Source organism: Nothobranchius furzeri, chromosome 16, assembly GCF_043380555.1.
Source record: "Nothobranchius furzeri strain GRZ-AD chromosome 16, NfurGRZ-RIMD1, whole genome shotgun sequence".
NCBI lineage: Eukaryota > Metazoa > Chordata > Actinopteri > Cyprinodontiformes > Nothobranchiidae > Nothobranchius > Nothobranchius furzeri.
Genome location: NC_091756.1, coordinates 28605949 through 28623760, shown reverse-complemented (window position 1 = coordinate 28623760; position 17812 = coordinate 28605949). Strand labels below are relative to the sequence as shown.

At 41.6% G+C, this 17812-nt stretch overlaps 1 protein-coding gene and 1 long non-coding RNA gene across 2 annotated transcripts in view; one reads left to right on the top strand and one right to left on the bottom strand.

Annotated features, from left to right (window-relative positions):
- Positions 1-1824: 1824 nt before the first annotated feature.
- On the top strand, positions 1825-10030 carry LOC107388200 (zinc finger protein OZF). The gene is made up of 2 exons (XM_015963619.3): positions 1825-2129; positions 6611-10030. The coding sequence occupies exon 2, from the start codon at positions 6634-6636 to the stop codon at positions 7960-7962; it is 1329 nt and encodes a 442-aa protein (XP_015819105.1). The 5' UTR covers positions 1825-2129; positions 6611-6633; the 3' UTR covers positions 7963-10030.
- Positions 10031-13291: 3261 nt separating this feature from the next.
- Positions 13292-17812, bottom strand: part of LOC107388203 (uncharacterized) — a 31712-nt gene continuing 27191 nt past the window's right edge. Inside the window, exons 5-6 of the long non-coding RNA XR_001573287.3 lie at positions 13718-17444; positions 13292-13602 (exon numbers count right to left, since the gene is read on the bottom strand). This is a non-coding gene — a long non-coding RNA (uncharacterized lncRNA). The remainder of the gene's footprint in view (positions 13603-13717; positions 17445-17812) is intronic.

Sequence of the window (17812 nt, the reverse complement as noted above, 5' to 3'; positions counted from 1 at the left end):
CCAGAAGACAGATGCATTTTCTGGGATCTGATACAGTTGAAGCTTTTGTCTTACTGTTTTTTCTTTGATAAACAACTTTAACTAATCAGTAACAACTTTTTATTTTATATAATAAATGGTTCGATGTTATCATGCTCTTGGTACTTGTGAAAGGTTCTGTTCTGATTTATTGTTCACACATAGAGACACTATCCAATTAAACGTTGTGGACAAGAAGAAAATGTAAACAGCAAAATTGTAATACTTAGAATAAAAACACAACAAAACTGTGGAAAGGGAGAAATCCCGTCATGTATTTCTGTTTCAGTGTTTGCTGAAATGTGACCCTAAGTTATTTGTTTTGCTTTCTAAATGGGTTTAACAAACTATATTTTTTCAGTTTGATGTTATTTTTATAATTTTGTCAAATATATCAACAGGTAACAAGATTTGTGGGAACAGCTCTTATTTGAATAGATGTGTATGTTTTTAATTAGGCATCCACTTTTACTACATGGCAAATGGCCTGTATTTATTCAGCACCATAGTCCCACAAATGTGAAAACATTTACAATAAGAGGGCTGGGAGTCAGTGACTGGCACACTGCTGCTGACCACTTCACATTCTCCTTCTCCTGATAATAACATTTTACTCTCTTTAATATAGAGTGTGCTACTACTAGTTCACCTGTTGAATTAGGCTAATTATAGATGCACTATACACTGTATATATATATATATATATATATATATATATATATATATATATATATATATATATATATATATATATATATACACACACATATATATATATATCTTTTTAGCTGAACGTTACGTTCATCTCTTACTAAATAGAATATCTACTAAGAAATTACATTTTAGCCATACAAACGTGGTATATAATGTGTGTGTGTGTGTGTGTGTGTGTGTGTGTGTGTGTGTGTGTGTGTGTGTGTGTGTGTGTGTGTGTGTGTGTGTGTGTGTGTGTGCGTGCGTGCAGCAGTCCCACGGGGCTCGTCATCATTTATTAGAATCGTAGGACGTCCAAGGAAGGTCCCGCCTTTTTCACCTCTGATTGGTTGGAAGAACTCTCCTACGATTGGCTGTTTCATTTAGCAGCAAATGAGGATTTTTTGAAGGAAATGTAAACTTAATGCCAAAACAACATTCTGTCTTGTTTTGCAACAAACCAGTTTGAATTTCTTCTATAAAATAACATGGAAAACGTCAAATGTGTAATTGTAATAAATCTTATTGGATTTTTCCACACTGTTAGACATATCTGTTGGCTCTTGTGGGGTTCTTTTATTACTATGAACAATTTTATGTCTTCATTTTAAAAAGTCACGGCTGTTTGCAAGTTAGAACATCTGTTTCTCATTTAATCTAAATTTAATTCAAAGCTGATTTAGACCTATTTTCACCAGTATTCATTAAGATAAACAGACCTGCTGCCAACAGCTGAGTAAAATAGGGCAGTTTTATTGTACTTCATACCCAGGAAAGGCACATATATGTTTATCCTATGTACTCTGCTTAATGCTTGAGGGCCAACAGATATAAATGAAGTAAGTCAGACTGTGTGATGAGACTTATTATATGTTCACATTTTACGTTTTCTGTTTTTATTTTTTATAAAAGAAACAGAAAAAAACTATTTTGTAGAACAGTGGCTGTGTTGTTTTGGTTGTTTTTATGCGGAGCAAAACACTTCCTGTCCCTCATTTGAGTTTCGCGCGACCATAGATATATATTATATATGATGATATATTTATATGATATATATATGCCGCGCGACTGCCACCACGTGAGTGAAACTCAGCTACGTGTCTCTGGTTCCAGTCAGTTTTTGTTCCGTGACGGAATGGAAAAGAAGACGGAACTTCCGTGTTTCAGTGTTTCTTGTGTTCTCTCACTAAAAGTTAGAAAAAAGAAGCACACAAAGCAGTTGAAGCTTGTTATGACCACCGCTAACAGCATGATGGTGAAAATGAAGAAAAACGTGGAGTCAGCAGGTTAAACAGCGAGAGGATGCTGCAGAGGGAGAAATCTGGGAGGTTTACTCTAATAGATTTAGCCGCAAACACCGAGCAGGAGCAACTGGGATTAAACCGAGATGGTGTTTTAAACCCCAGCGGACCTATTGGGTTTGTATGTTTTTATTTTTCAAATCAAGTGTGACGTAGTTAGTGATAGTTTTCAGGTTGATAAACGATTTAGCTTCTTGTGTGTCTAGCTTAGCATAAAACATGCAACCAATAAAATATATAAACCAGACCTAGGATGGAAAATGATTTGTTCCTTTTAGGGGCTAATAATGTGAAACCTTCATCATTATCTCTGCTGTGAATTCAGATAAATGTGTTTCTAATTTAAACATTTATTTTAGGTTTAAAACGGATAACAGATGCTTTCTGCTGCTTGTTCGTGATAAACCTGATTTAATGGAATTCAGAAAAAGAAACTTACAGTAAAAATCTGAATTCTGGAAATTAACCCTTCAGACCAAAGAACATCATATATAAACATTTTAATATCATGTTAAAAATGGAATCTAGAAGTTGCTTGCATTATGCCTAGAATCACACACACAAACCAAACATCACAGAATCTCTCCATTCCAGTGTACGACTTACCACATGACCAGATTTATAGTGATTTTCTCAACGTTTAACTCATTCACTGCCTTTGACGACTAAAGTCGCCATTAACTTTTTTTTTTTTTTTTTTTTTAACTGTTTGGGCATCGGAACGAGCCCCCGTGCCAAGAGAACAAACATCTCAGCTCTGAAGCCGATCTTCATTCGCGTACATCACACGTCACATGATCAGGAAGCAGAAAATTCATGAGATTGTTTTGGGCATTTCCTGTAAAAAAAAAAAAAGTGAGGCGCGAACTGGAAAAGCGTCTGCCGATCACAATTTGACAACGGATTATGAAAGAACGGATAACGCTCGAAACACGCAGATTCTTCCTAATGTAAGAGGTGAGTCTTCGCTTTGTTTTGGTTGTTTTGGCGCCGACAAGAAGAAGAGCGTCTTCTTCCGGCTCTTGGAGAGTACAGACGCTTTTTTTTCTTCTCTCCCTCCCTCCTCATCCCAAGGCTCTTTGTCTGTCTTTGTGTGCACGGCGCTTTATGCATTTTTTCTGGAAACTAAATTATTAAAAATGAATCTGGTCAGTTAGTCTCTCAACGCAATTGACAAAAATTTTTCAACAATGAGAACGGGAGAAGGGGCTCCCGGATGCCCCTCTGGGACAGAGCCAGTTGGGCATATCATGGACTCCTGGAAACAGTGGAACCTAATATGCCTCTCTCAGCTGTCTGTAGAGCATTCCAAAGATGTTTGGATATTCGTGGTGTTGGTGTCAGGTTTCCTGCTTTTTGGCCTGGGGGGTTATCTGGCTTACCGGAAAATTTACGAGCTTTTGAGGAATATTGGCTCAATCCCGGAGCTCAGGGATGGAATGCATCGTGCTGTGAACGCACAAACTCATATAATTGTCGAGATGAGTCGTAAGCTTGGAACTTTGGCTGAGATTCAGGCTCTGGCACAGAAGGTGGATACCATCAAGGAGCGAGTTGACGGATCAGCACGGATTGGGATAGATTAATTACGCCATTATTGGATCTAGAGGGGTTAAAGACCAACAGAACACTAAGGCAGAGAGGAAATTATCTTTGTCTGTCCCCAAAACAATTCTTATCGGAATCTGGTGCCCTTGAAGCCTGTGAGGCCTAAGTGATTACTCCCCCCTCAGAAGAAATGTGGAATGCTGCCGTCGCTATGGAAACTCTTTCTCTCTATCCCAGCCTGGGCTGGACTGTGACCGGTGAAGGTCGTGGAACCGTATCTAGGAGTCAATGTGCCCTCTAACCCATTATCTCCCTCCCCTATCCAAACGGAGGTGATGAGTGTTGCTCCTGTGGCTGCACGCCCTGAAGTGAGGAGAGTCCCAATCCTACCTCCCCACCTAGTGGACACTTATGTTGTGTAATGTCTGAAGTCTGTTGCATTTCTGTTGGAGGTATTTTTTGCATAGCAAAGCTGCCCTCTCTGTGGAGGGTAACGCTGAAGTGCCTTTTTCCCCTCCCCCTGACTCTATCCTCATATAAACCCTCTTGATCTATTACGGTAGCGCGACTCGGGTTGTGAATGACCACAGTCACCAATTCTTGTCATGTGTCTATGTATGTATGTATGTATGTATGTCTGATCTCAGAATTGTGTGTACTGAAACTCTCAGAGTAGACCCGCTGCTTCTCCACATGGAGAGAAGCCAGCTGAGGTGGCTCGGGCATCTATTTAGGATGCCTCCTGAACACCTACATGGCGAGGTTTTCTGGGCACGTCCAACCAGGAGGAGACCTAAAGGAAGACCCAGGACACGCTGGAGGGATTATGTCTCTCGGCTGGCCTGGGAACGACCTTGGGATTCACCTGGAGGAACTAGCCCAAGTGGCTGGGGAGAGGAAAGTCTGAGCCTCCCTGGTTAGGCTGCTGCCCCTGCAACCCGACCTCTGTTTTGCTGTTTTGTTTCTAAGATCATTATGATTTTATGACTTTATGATTTGTTTTGTTGATCTCTGTGAAGCACTTTGTGATTCTATTTGTGTGACGATTGCTATATAAAGAAAATGTACTTAGTTTACGTATGTCTAAATGGTCATTACATCTATTCTCACACATCTACTTGATCAGGAAGCCTCTGGGTCAATGTTCTGCCCTAAACTTTGCATTTGGCTTTGTGGCTTTTACTTGGGGACGTTGGTTTGTGTTCCAGCGAGCTTTTTCACAGTGGCTGCACTTGTAAATTTTTATATCCTGTTTGTGTGGAGAGACGGGTCAAACTTCTTTCCCTGTGTAATCAGGAAACCGATGTGGAGAGATGCAGCAGCCAGAATACCATAGAAATGTATACTCACTGAAAGAGTGAATATTGTGAGATTACAGTAATGTTTACCTTCATAACTTTAATAACGCAGCACTGAATGACCCATGTGAGTTTAATCCTCTCGTAGTGGATGTAATGACGTCATGAATTTATCATAGATAGATAGATAGATAGATAGATAGATAGATAGATAGTAGGGCTAGGCAATAAATTGAAAATATATCTTCATCGACATTTCTGACTCTTATTGTGATAATTTTTCCCATGTCAATAAATTTGATAATAAAAAATGAAAAGTTGTATGTAGGTTGGCAATATTCATGTCCCTTTAAGAAGCTGTACCACCTGTAGTCACGTAAAAATGGGCTTGTTCGAGATGAGCCAGTTCTGCACAGATTAGATCACCGGTGATCGGCGCACAGTGCTTGCCGGTTAGATTAGTGTCCGACTTGATGCCGACCTCCTCTGACGTCATGCATGCGTAGGCAACGATAACCTCATGAGATCAAGGCGGCTGCGGATTTTGGAGCAAGGCGCTGCAGTTGCTCTCCACCGGCTGCAAAGCCTAGGGCATGACGGCAAACACTTGGCTCTCACCTGATCTAAGACCTGATTGGTTCACATTCTGACCCAAACATCCGGTGGTAGAATGCGAAATGTTAGTTGGTCACATGTATTCTGTAAATCATGTGACATTGATGATAACTATATAGGCCATAAAGAGAAATGTGATATGTGTTATTTTGTCACGTTTCCTATGAGCACACTAAACCTACAGCTGATAACCTTTACTTATTATTACAGTCATGTCTCCATATGCATTATATTATCCACAAGCACGCGAGGATGTGTTTCGGTTGCTAACAGGCACCAGAATTAAAATAAAAAAATTAAATGAGTATGAACGCTAACGTGATCTCTTCATCCATCGTCACCCGAGAGCTACACATGTAGGGAAATCTGTCCGACTTAAACGCCGACTTTCAGCCACTCCCCCTGCTGCGTCCGTCTGCTCTTGTCCATTTTCCAGGCGAGACGCTGCTCAACTCAAACAAGGCCAGTGTAACTCAACGTAAAACACGTGACAGCCTCATCTAGTGGACAACTTTTGTTTCTGCGCATACCTGTAGTTATCGTCCACTTATTGTTATCCAGGTGAAATCCTCAATATATCGTGATATTGATTTTAGGCCGTATCTCCCAGCCCTAATAGATAGGTAACAGACTCAAGGTTCAGTTTACATTAGAAAACATAAAAAAGGGTCATTGTTTGATAACAGCTGAATCAATACATTTTTATGAGTTTTATTTATTTATTTTGTTGGATGATACATTTTATGTTTACAATTCCTTTAGAAAACTTGTAATTATTTTTCAGAATGAAAAATATCAAGATTTATATCGTAAATGGGAATTAAGTGAAAAGATATCGAGATATAAGTTTTGGTCTGTGTCACCCAGCCCTATGTGTAACACACACACACACAGAAATAAATAAATCTAAGGTGTAAAACAACTCAGAATTTTCCTACACAAGTAAACATAGAGAGAAGTGATCATCTTTATGGTCTCTGGGCACAACAACAAACATAAATCTCACAAGCCTTTAATCCTGAAAATGTGTTATCGTTTGTAGTTGTTAATGATGTTTGTTGTTTTGGTAAGGTAAGGTAAAGAACATTCTGGTTGGTGTAACTATAAGGTTAACTTTGTAATGGTTTTGTGTTTCAGTGTTCCCTGTGAATGTTCAGCAGATGGTGTTGATCAAAGGAGCAGCTTCTGAAGAACTCAGGCCTGGTGTGAGCCAGATGGACCTGGAGATCCTCAACATAAAGAGGGAAGAGGAGGAACTACTTAATGAGAAGGACACTTATGCCACCAAGATTTCATTTAATGCTGTTTCTTGTAAGGAAGATGAGAATAAGGTGTTGTCGCAGTTCGATCAGCAACAAACTACAAACAGAGATCTTCCAACAAGCAGCCCATCTGCCTGGATGAAAGCAGAAAGTGCCGGAGAGGACTACAGAGGAGCAGAAAGTACAAGGAATCCAGATCTAAATCCTTACGAAGAATATTCCAAATCTTCACAGACTGAAATCAGTGGGAATGAAGATGACCAGGACAGGAACAGTTGCAACTGTCACCTGAAACCCTTGTCAGACTCTGAGACAGAAACTGAAGACAGTGACCTAGAATATAATGAGAGTATGTCTTCTGAGTCAGGTGGTAAGGCTGTGGATAAGTCTCTTAGCTGCTCTGAGTGTGGTAAACATATCCACAAGTGGCCTCTTCACAAACATGTTAAAGTGACAAGTCTTTCAGGAACAAGGTCATCAAGTTGTTGGGAACATGAAAGTGTTGAAGTGAATCAAAATGTAGAATCATACAGGAAAATCCAGAAAAAACTAAAATTGTTTAATTGTGTTAATTGTGGGTTTTCGTTTAGCAATAAGTCCCATTTAAACAGGCACATGACAGTCCACACAGGACAGAGACCTTTTGCTTGTGATGTTTGTGGACAAACGTTTAGCCGAAAGGCACATTTAAAAGGTCACAGAAAAGTCCACACAGGACAGAAACCTTTTATGTGTGAAATTTGTGGAAAAAGATGTAACCTAAAGACAAATCTTCACAGGCACATGAGAGTCCACACAGGACAGAAACCTTTTATGTGTGAAGTTTGTGGAAAAAGATTCACCCAAAAGACAAGTTTAGAAGCTCACATTACAGTCCACACAGGAAAAAAACCTTTTGCTTGTGAGCTCTGTGGGCACAGCTTTAGCCAAAAGAACAGTTTAAACAGACACATGAAAATCCACAAGGGACAGAAACCTTTTACTTGCAAGCTCTGTGGACAAAAATTCATCATTATGGAACAATTAAACAGACACACACGTGTCCACACAGGACAGAAACCTTTTGTGTGTGATGTTTGTAGAAAAGGATTTAGCCAAAAGACAAATTTAAACACTCACATGAGAGTTCACACAGGACAGAAGCCTTTTGTGTGTGATGTTTGTGGAGAAAGATTCAGGCATAAGTTAAGTTTAAACACACACACTAGAGTCCACGCAGAAAACTAAACACTGATAAAACCACAAGGGTTCCTATTGGTACCATTATAATTTTCACATCTTCGATGTCATTCTTGTACCTCTGGTGGCAGTCCTTTCCCCTAGATCAGGACCTGGATGGCAACTGTCCAGTATGTTTTAATGGTTTCCCTGTTCCAACAGACTTGATTCAATGGTTCAGTAGTTCATCAGTCTATGCAGAAGTCAGTCAATCACCTACTAAATAAAATTTGGTGTGATAGAGCAAGGAAAAAACAAAAAAAGTTCTGTAATTTACCATTTTCACAGTTCAGCCTATCACGGGATGGACATCAGAGCTGTGTGCTATAATATTTTATATTTTTTTCTGTACCTTTAACTATTGTGTGAATATACATGCTTACGTTTAAGCCACAGGCACATTGTACCCGCCTCTGGTGTGCCCATCGACATATAAATATTGGACAATGGGTGTCCATAGGTTCCAATAACACGTTTTTGAAGAAAAATGGGAGGTGGCCACCACCGCCAATTTGACCGTGTCACAGGTTCCGTCAAGCCCAGAGAATTCCACAAAAGGGAAGAGAAGTGGAGCTGAGGGTGGGGCTGTAAGGCTGGGATCAACTGACGACACCCGGTCGAACTAGCTACAAGCTGACCTGAAGCTAACCCAAAGCTAACGCGGAGGTGGGAGCTAAGCTAACGGAGGTAGCAACCTAGCTACAACCGGAGTTAACTACACCAGAGCTTCTGAGTCAGAGATACGCCGGGCTGACCGCTGGGTAAAACCGGGTGGAACACAGAGGTCTCCCGAGAGCTCCACAAGCCGGCAGCCGCAAAGCAGACAGAAGCCGCTGTGATCTGAGATGCGCAGAGCTGCCGCTGGGGAGAACCGGATGGAAAGGTTTCCTTCCAGAGCTCCACAAGCCGGCAGACCGCGCAGCAGACAGAAGCCACAATCAGACAGAGATGCGCCAAGCTGCGGGGAGGGGAGAACCGGGTGGAAAACAGCGGTCTCCCGAGAGCTCCACAAGCCGATAGTCGGAACCCAGCTCCACCAACATGTTATATTTCAACCCATTTTCTAAAGTGCAGCATTATGTTAAATGCACTGGGTTTTACCCTATTACATTTAAATTTCATGGTTAAACAGTACATGTTAAAATCTAAGCTCAGCTCGACAGTGACCTAAAATACATAAATATAATTTTACTTACTGAAAAAAATGAAATGGAGACTCCTTGGATGCTCCATTAGTGCAATTAATGCCACATCAAGTCATTTTGTCCAACAATTGCACAAATAATATCCAAAAAAGAATACACAAACGCTAGAACTAATGGTCTAAGTTGAGAGACTGAAAATGACCGAACAGTTTTCAGGAGAGGCCGAGGCTCAGACTGAGGCCTTTCCCCGGAGCCAGCTCTGCGGTCACGTGGGTCAGATACTCATTAATTATTCAGAATTTTAGGCTTTTAATACACTTAGAAGAGTGAGAAAAAAATGCACCCCCCTCAGAGTTGTCATGAGTGTAAACTAGATAATTTAAACAAAAAACATGTTTTGGAACCAGGCTGTAAACATGTTCATTTCTGCTGTGAAATTGATATTTTTAACATGGGAGTCAATTTGCTTGCTTCTGACACCAGCCCCCAGCGGATGAGGGTGGAACTGCAATTTTTGGTACTTCCAGGTTTGCTTCAATTTTTCACCCGCATTGTGGGGGCTTGGGTGTGCCCCAGGCTTAACTTGCTGCTTGTACACCTGAATTTTCCCTCTGTGGGGTAATAAAACATATGAGAAATATGTCCTCAGTGAACAGTGCAATGGTTGGTAATGAAATAGTTTTGAAATGATAGAAGAAATACGCTGTTAGTGTGTGTGTGTGTTAATCTTTGTGCAGATTAGAGTGAGGTTTTACACGTTTTCCTTTTCATTCCATTTCAAGCAATAAAGTTTAAGCGATTTTTCTTACCATGTGGCATATTTTAAGTCAAATTTGGACTTTACTATACAGAGAGAGTTTTATGTTTTCAGTTGTAATTATCTTAACATTGCACACTACTTGCTTGAAGTAAATATTTTGCTTTCAAAACCATTCTAATGTATTTCTGTATTTGCATTTTGTTGTGACCTTTTTTTAATAGGATCTGAGCATGTAACTTGCATCACGTTCCAGTTGACTTTTCTGTGACGGAATGACAAACAAGACAGAAATTCGGTGTTGCAGTGTTTCTTGTCCTTTTACTCAAATTTGAGGAAAAAAAGAAGCACAAAAACTTATTGAGGCTTGTTACGCCCACCTCTAACAGCAAAGTAAATGTTAATGGTGAAAATGAACAAAAACGTGGAGCCAGAACTGTGACTAGATGAAGCAGAGGGATAATTCTGGGAGGTTTTCTCTGAAAGATCATGCTAAGCTGGCTGCAGTTTGGACACACCTTCTCATTCAACGAGTTGTCTTTATTTTCATGACCATTTACCTTGGGAGATTCTCACCGAGGGCATCAAAACTGTGAATGAACACATGCAGAGTTATGTACTTAACCAACAAAGGTGACTGAAAACATGTTTTATATTTTCTTCAAAAAAGCCACCCTTTGCTCTGATCACTGCTTTGCACACTCATGGCATTCTGTCCATGAGCTTCAAGAGGTAGTCACCTGAAATGGTTTACCAACAGTCTTGAAGTACTAATTGAAGCTCATCAAGCAAATGCCAAGATGTCTTTTTCCCCAGTAAGTGAGGCAGCATCAAAGGTAACTGTAGAACCTCATCTGTGTTTGAACTGTTTAGATTCAGTTTACCTTTGAGAGTTTTCAAAAATATTATTTTCATCTAAACCTTCAACTTGTATGTTAGACCCATTTCCAACCAAATTACTCAAAGATGCATTTCCTTTGGTTACTGCCCTCATTTTAGATATAACCAGTCTATCCTTAGGATTTTAAGGTTGCTGTAATCAAACATCTATGTGAAGGTATATTATGTAAGAATTGAGTAACAGTGACATCCCGTGGTCAAATTTGGTTACTGCAGTTTCAGTTTCTGTGGGTTGCCATGTAGTGATAGGAAACTAAATTGTATATGTTTTAACTACCATGAACTACTATCTGTGTTTTAACAATTATGAACTACTTATAAAAACAATATACTATACCATACCACGCCTATTTCTATAACACATTTTAACCCTTTAAGACCGGTGGTAGCCAATGTTTACATTTGCATATCTGTGTTCAAATGCTTGTAAAACTGAAACTATATAAGATAGAACAAAATTTTTTTGCACATTAAACCGGAGGAGTTACACTTACTCTCACACACTGAACATGTTCCAGAGTGCAGCATATTTCCGCTAATGAGTTAGCAAAAACCAACCAAATTACAAAAACGTTTTCATTCAGACACAGACGCTGTATCGTTATTTGTAGTCCCAGGGTGTTTCTTAATGTCAAGGCACCTGCCCTTGCGAGGCGATGTCTTGTGAGGCCAGGCACCTTGCTTACGAGGAAACTGTCCTTCCTTGGTAAAAGAAAACGGTTAAATGGAACGGACTTGCATCACGTGACCGCGTCTTCCACACATCACACGCCCACTACAAACACCCGACACACTCACACACCACTACAAACCTTTTGATGAATCACAGGGCCCGCCAAACGGTACACCCTCCTCGAAGCGGTTGACGCCATCACAGCGCCGGATGAGGATGAAGTTTCTGTTTCCTCATCCGCCCCAGATTCTGCCGACAGTGGGGATGAAGCTGACTTTATCCAAGGAGTTGATCCGTCATACGACCCGTATGTATAAATTCATGAAATATTCTTTATTATTATTATTATTATTATTATTATTATTATTATTAGTGAGAGAAAAGGAAAACTATACACTACTGAAAAATTAGCAACAAATACTCAACATTATAAGAGACTCCTGCTGAACATTTCTTTTTCTGTGTGCAGTGGTGATGAAGTTGAGGAGGAAACTCTCCTGCATCACTGAGGCTTCCTGGGCACCAGAGAGAGGGAGAGGACCTCCATCAAGGAGAGGCAAGTGCTCCAACTCAGAGACTGTCTCTTTTCATGAAGCTGCCTGGAAAAGTGAAAATGACCCTGACAACTTCTCACATCCTCCACCATATTTCCTCCCAAAAAAAAAGGCCAGGTATACAGCCACCTGTTACAGAACATATGAACAATCCATCTCCATCTGAGCTGTTCAAGATGTTTGTTAACAGAGCTGATATCAAAACTCTAATAAAAATGCAGAAAAAAATATTGCTGCAGGCAAAAAATTCAAATGGACTCAGGTGACGGAGCCTGAGATGCATCAGCACATCGGGATAACACTGTACATGGAGATTTAGAAGCTGCCAAAGGTCAGAAATGTTTGGCGTGCCAGTTCAAATTTCATGTGCCTTATCTCCCAAGATCATGTCCAGTCTGAGACTGGTTCCTCACCATTACTTGGAACATTCATATGAGTAACCCTGTGGAAGATACCCTCAATGACAGCAAAAAAGGCTCAGATGACTATCACTGTCTGCACAGAATACCCCCCCCCCCCCCCCCCCCCGTTTGACAGTTTACGTGTAGCCTACAAATCTGTGTACCACCCCCAGCAAAGCCTCTGTGTGGATGAGTGTATGGTTGCCACCAAAGCCAGGATTGCCATGAAGCAGTACATCAAAAGCCAGCAAAATGGGGTATAAAACTTTTTGTTCTGACAGCACAGGCTACACTGTTGACTTCAGCATCTACACAGGGAGGTCCTCTCTGAATAGTGGGAAAGGGCTGTCATTTGATGCTGTGATGTCACTCATCAACAAACCCTACCTGGGATCTGAATATCATATTTATTGTGATAATTTTTACACCAGCCCAGCTCTGGTCCGCCACCTTTATGACATGGGGTTTGGAGCCTGTGGGACATTTCGGGACACAAGAATTGGCATCCCAATAACTATAATGAATGCACTAACAAAGAAATCTCCACGAGGATCAATCAGGTGGATCAGAGAGGGAGCTCTCATTTTTCTAAAATGGATGGACACCAGTGAGGTGAGTGTGTGCTCCACTCTGTACACTGCCTTCTCAGGGGACACAGTAAAAAGGTCTTCCAAGGTCGGGGGAAAACACACAGCAGTAGAGGTACCAGTACCACCTGCTGTGAAGGACTACAACTGCTTCATAGTGTCATGTGTGACAATAGTCTAATCCACGACATAAGGAATCAGTCCACAAACCAGGGTGAGATTTTCAAAAACAATAATTTATTAAAAGGGAAACTAAAAGAGCAGCGAGAAAGTCAAGCTGAGTTCTTCGGACAGGATTCCGGTGGGGGGGGGGGGGGGGGGGGGGGATCTGGAGACAGAGGGTGTTAGGTCCGGTACAAGATGACTGATAGATATTTGGTCAGAGAGGACTTATGGTCTTGAAATGTAGATGACTCGAGAGGGAAGTGGGTCTGGTCTGAGGTCTAGGAGCTTACTTGCGGCAGGGTTCCTGAGCGTTTTAGGTGGAGGGAGCTGAGCATGGAGGTTGGTGTAGATCCGGGCGGGTTTAGGTGGGCTGTTGGGTGTGGGGAGACCAGGGACGTACCGAGAGACGAGTGGGGTGACGAGGAGTTCCAGGTTGCTGTCTGTCTGAGGTAGAAGTGGAGCGATGTCTGCAGAGAGGGTGAACAGGAGGTCAAACATACAAAATCTATAGCTTGTATCAAAATACTCAAAAGAGCAGAAAAGCTCAAAAGCTAGTTCTCTGAATTGGCTGTTTGGTGATACCAAAATCAAGTTAATCATCCAGCGAAGTGAAGGCATTTCTCAGGTGCTTAAGTATCCCTGGCCGGCTGATGAGCAGATGACCTGCAGCTTCCCCACTTCCAGACACGCCCACCTGCAGAGGGAAAACTCAAAACCAATTAGTGAGGGGGGGGGGGGGGGGGGGTCCTACATTGATCAAAATGTCCGGCTTTTCATTCAGGAGCAGGTATCGAGCTATGGGGGAGATATCTTTCAGGGACAGATCCAGTTTCTGCCTACATTACAATATTTATGGACTCTCAGCGTAGCGGGACTCTGTTGAGCGGAGAAGACGCAGAGTGCTGATCGTTGGTGCGCCTGCTGCGTCAACGCACAATGCATTCTCAAGGTGGTGCAACACAACATTATTATTAACACATGATCGTTCATATCTGTTTAAATCCTCTTGTACTCTGTCTTTTAATCGTTCCTGACGCGCTCCGCTCATCGCGTGCTGCAGTGATTTCACCTCACTGACGCAGCATCGAAACGCGCACTCTGCGTGTATCTTGTGGCCACAAGTTTTTTTTCTCAATGTCACCAGACGGGCACAATATTAAAGTTATCAAAGCTGCGTCTGGGTTTGTTCCAAAAAGCCAGCCACAATTAGAGACCGTCCTTTATTTACCCCGCTGACAGCGAGACCGGCTAATGTAGGAGACCCGGCCAGTAATGGAATACAGGCCAATATTAGGGGATTTATGGTAGTTAACCTTAAATCAAATCAAATCAAATCAAACTTTATTTATATAGCACTTAATCATACAATGAATGTAAGTCAAAGTGCTTAACAAAAAAATGGGTTTTCATGAGCTGTATGCCAAAATCATCAATATCAGAAACAATAAAAGGCTTGAACTATTTCAGTTGTGTGTAATGAATCTAATATATATGAAAGTCTAATGTTTATCAGTACATTACAGACAATAATGAACTTCATCACAATATGTTAATTTCTTGAGAAGGACCTGTATACACACATTTATTGTTGAATCAAAACATAAATAAAGTTTCTCCAGTTTAAAACAAAACTGTTGATAGTGTCAGTGTCTGTTTGAATGTGTGTGTGTGTGTGTGTGTGTGTGTGTGTGCGTGTGCGTGTGTCACGTAAAACCCACCTCCTCCGCTTGGAGTTTCCTGAACATGTTTGAGTTGGGCCCTCTTTTATGCTGATTTTGTTTCCCTGCTTTCATTGGTCTCTTTATCCCTTGTTTTACCCATTTGTCTTCTACTTTAATGTTTTACCTTTTCTGCACAATTTGAATTGTTTTTATTATCAATTTATTCAACATTGTTCACATTTCTCATGTACCGTGTTCAGCGCCTTGGGCTTCCCGACAGTGTGCTTTATAAATAAAGCTTTGGTTGATTGATTGATTGATTGTGTGTGTGTGTGTAAGGGGGGTGTTAGATGAATTTGGCTATTTATTGTTCTAGAAACAAAAACCAATAATTTTGTATCTGACATGCTTTATTAGAAATTGCTAACTTATGCTGATCATAAGGAGGAAAATGCCTCTAAGTCTACCATGGACTTTGTTAAGTTTATGTTTATGTTTATTTATTTGGCAGACGCTTTTATCCAAAGCGACTTACAATGTATAACCTATAGGGCATGTTGTGACCTGTGGGGGAAACCGGAGTACCCAGAGGAAACCCACGCATGCATGGGGAGAACACGCAACTCCGCGCAGAAAGGTCGCGCAGGCTTTGTCTCGCCCTGTGGCCACCAGAGGACATATGATATGAAATATTTGTAGTTCTGTAGCTAGGTGCTGAAGTTTCCTATTTAGGCCTGATCATGTGTTAAGATAAAAAAACATAATTACCTCTAATTTTCCTCCAATTATTAAAAAAACTCAATCCAAGTGAAATCAGTGGTTACTAAGAGATTTAAAGTGACTGTGTGTATGTTCCCTGACGAAAGGGGACAGTAGATACTTAAAGGGACTTTACGGACTTTTGAATTTTTATGCTCGCGATTGCCCCCTCAGGCCAAAAGTGTAACGGCAGCTTCAATAGTTGGCTCGTGCACCAGGCGCACTTGCTGTGTGTGCACACCCCTTAACGAAAATAACAGCTGAGACAGTCCCGTGTGTGTGTGTGTGGCCCGGAGGACAGAGGACAGGAGAACGCGCAGCTAATTAATTAAATAATTTGGTTCTGTACCTTTCTCTTCAGCACAGCTGACAAAAGTTTATGATGGGTCAGTCCTCCTGCATGCTCAGATCATTCCCTTCCCTTGCTTGAAAAATTGTTCCAAAATGAAAGTTGAACCCACATCTTTTTTATCTGTGAATTCAATGCCGTTCGGCGAGTCTCAAATAAAATTTGGGCATCTTACTGTAAAAAAAATATATCATTAATGTAAAAAAGAAACTCTAAACAAACTATGTTCACATCCTGAATTGAACCCAGGTCTTCTGCATGGGAGTCAGACATCTTACAAGGTGAGCCACACTAGTAACATTCACATTATCTGTAACTTTTATATCCTTGATGATACCTGAAACAATGTATAACAATGTGAAAATGGCTATTTTGTTGCTAATTTGCAGGAAATATCTAGAAGAAAGTTCTACAGAAAGTAGCTAAGGGTCCTCAGAAATGTGGCTAGGTTCATCACTAGGCGTTAGGAACAGCGACAAAGTCGCTGAGTTGGCACTGCCTCACTCTCTGCTGCTAAAGCTACGGATAGCAAATGCTACGGGCTATGCCTGAGCGTGAACGCGCATGAAGCAGCCTGCTCGACCTGAGCAGCTCTCTTTTTCTGAGTTTTTTTACAGAAAAACAGGCAATCACAGTAAAAATGCCAGGGCTCTGTCACACACTGTCCTGTCTCCCCGTGTTGGTTCTGCCTTGTGTCTCGTTAATTGCTCCCACCTGCCTCTCGTTTCCCAATCACCTTAGCTCCCTGCCCTCGTGTATTTAAGCCCCTTCTGTCCTGTGTCTTGTGTCGGTCCATTGTTTCATTGTCCAGCGTGTCTCACCCCGGGTTTCCACGGGAGCCGTCAGCAGCACGTTATTGCAGCAGCACGTCTTGCTCGCGTAAGCTGCTGCTTGGCCCTTCCCACGAGACGCGAAGCAGCAGGGGAGCAGCTGTCACCGACAGAGCACGAAGTCACACGAGTGATTTCGTCAGTAAACACAACAACAAGCAGGAGAAAACTACAACATGGTTTGTGTTTTATGTTCTGTCCGTTTTATAATCGCCAATACGGACCTGAAAAACAAAGGAGACCGCTAGCTAGGTGATAACTTCTCACGGGCCGCACAGTTAGTAACTTTTTTTAAAGTAAAGCAACCGAAAGGCAGTACGTTCTTTATTCTGAAAATCTCGGGAGCTTCTCTCAATTTCCGCGTCAGATTTCCTGTCTTTCCTTCCCCAAAAATGTCGAACTTGACCCGTTTCAGAGGCGTCGCGCGTAGAAAATAGAACCGGCGCGTAAAGGCCGCGACATGCTGCTCCTGAGACGCGGCCGACTCGCGCTTGCTGACGGCTCCAGTGGAAAAGGTTCTGTTGACCACAGCGGTTCCTATCAGCAGCTATGACGTGCTGCTGCAGTAACGTGCTGCTGACGGCTCCCGTGGAAAGCCGGGGTCAGAATAAAGTCAGTGTAAGAAATCCTACCTGTCTGCCTGTTTCCTCCCCAGTCTGGATCCTCGCCTCACCTCGGCTTCATTCAACGGCACGCGTGACAGGCTTATTCTACAGGACCAGAGCATTGCAGGAGAATGTATTATTTCTATACATATTTTGGCTGTCAAACTTCCATAATGTCCCTTTAAATCATTGCAAGCAAGCTGTATTTTTGTGTTTGAGAAAGAATTACCAAAAGAGGGCCATTAATACATACACACACACACACACACACACACACACACACACACACACACACACACACACACACACACACACACACACACACACACACACACACACACACACACACATATATATATATATTGCAAATAAACTCCATTAATTTACCATTTGATTAACAGTTCCTTAAAACTGCATTTATTTCTGTTAAGAAACCTTTCTTAGACACAACCTATCTGAACTGTCATTTAAAG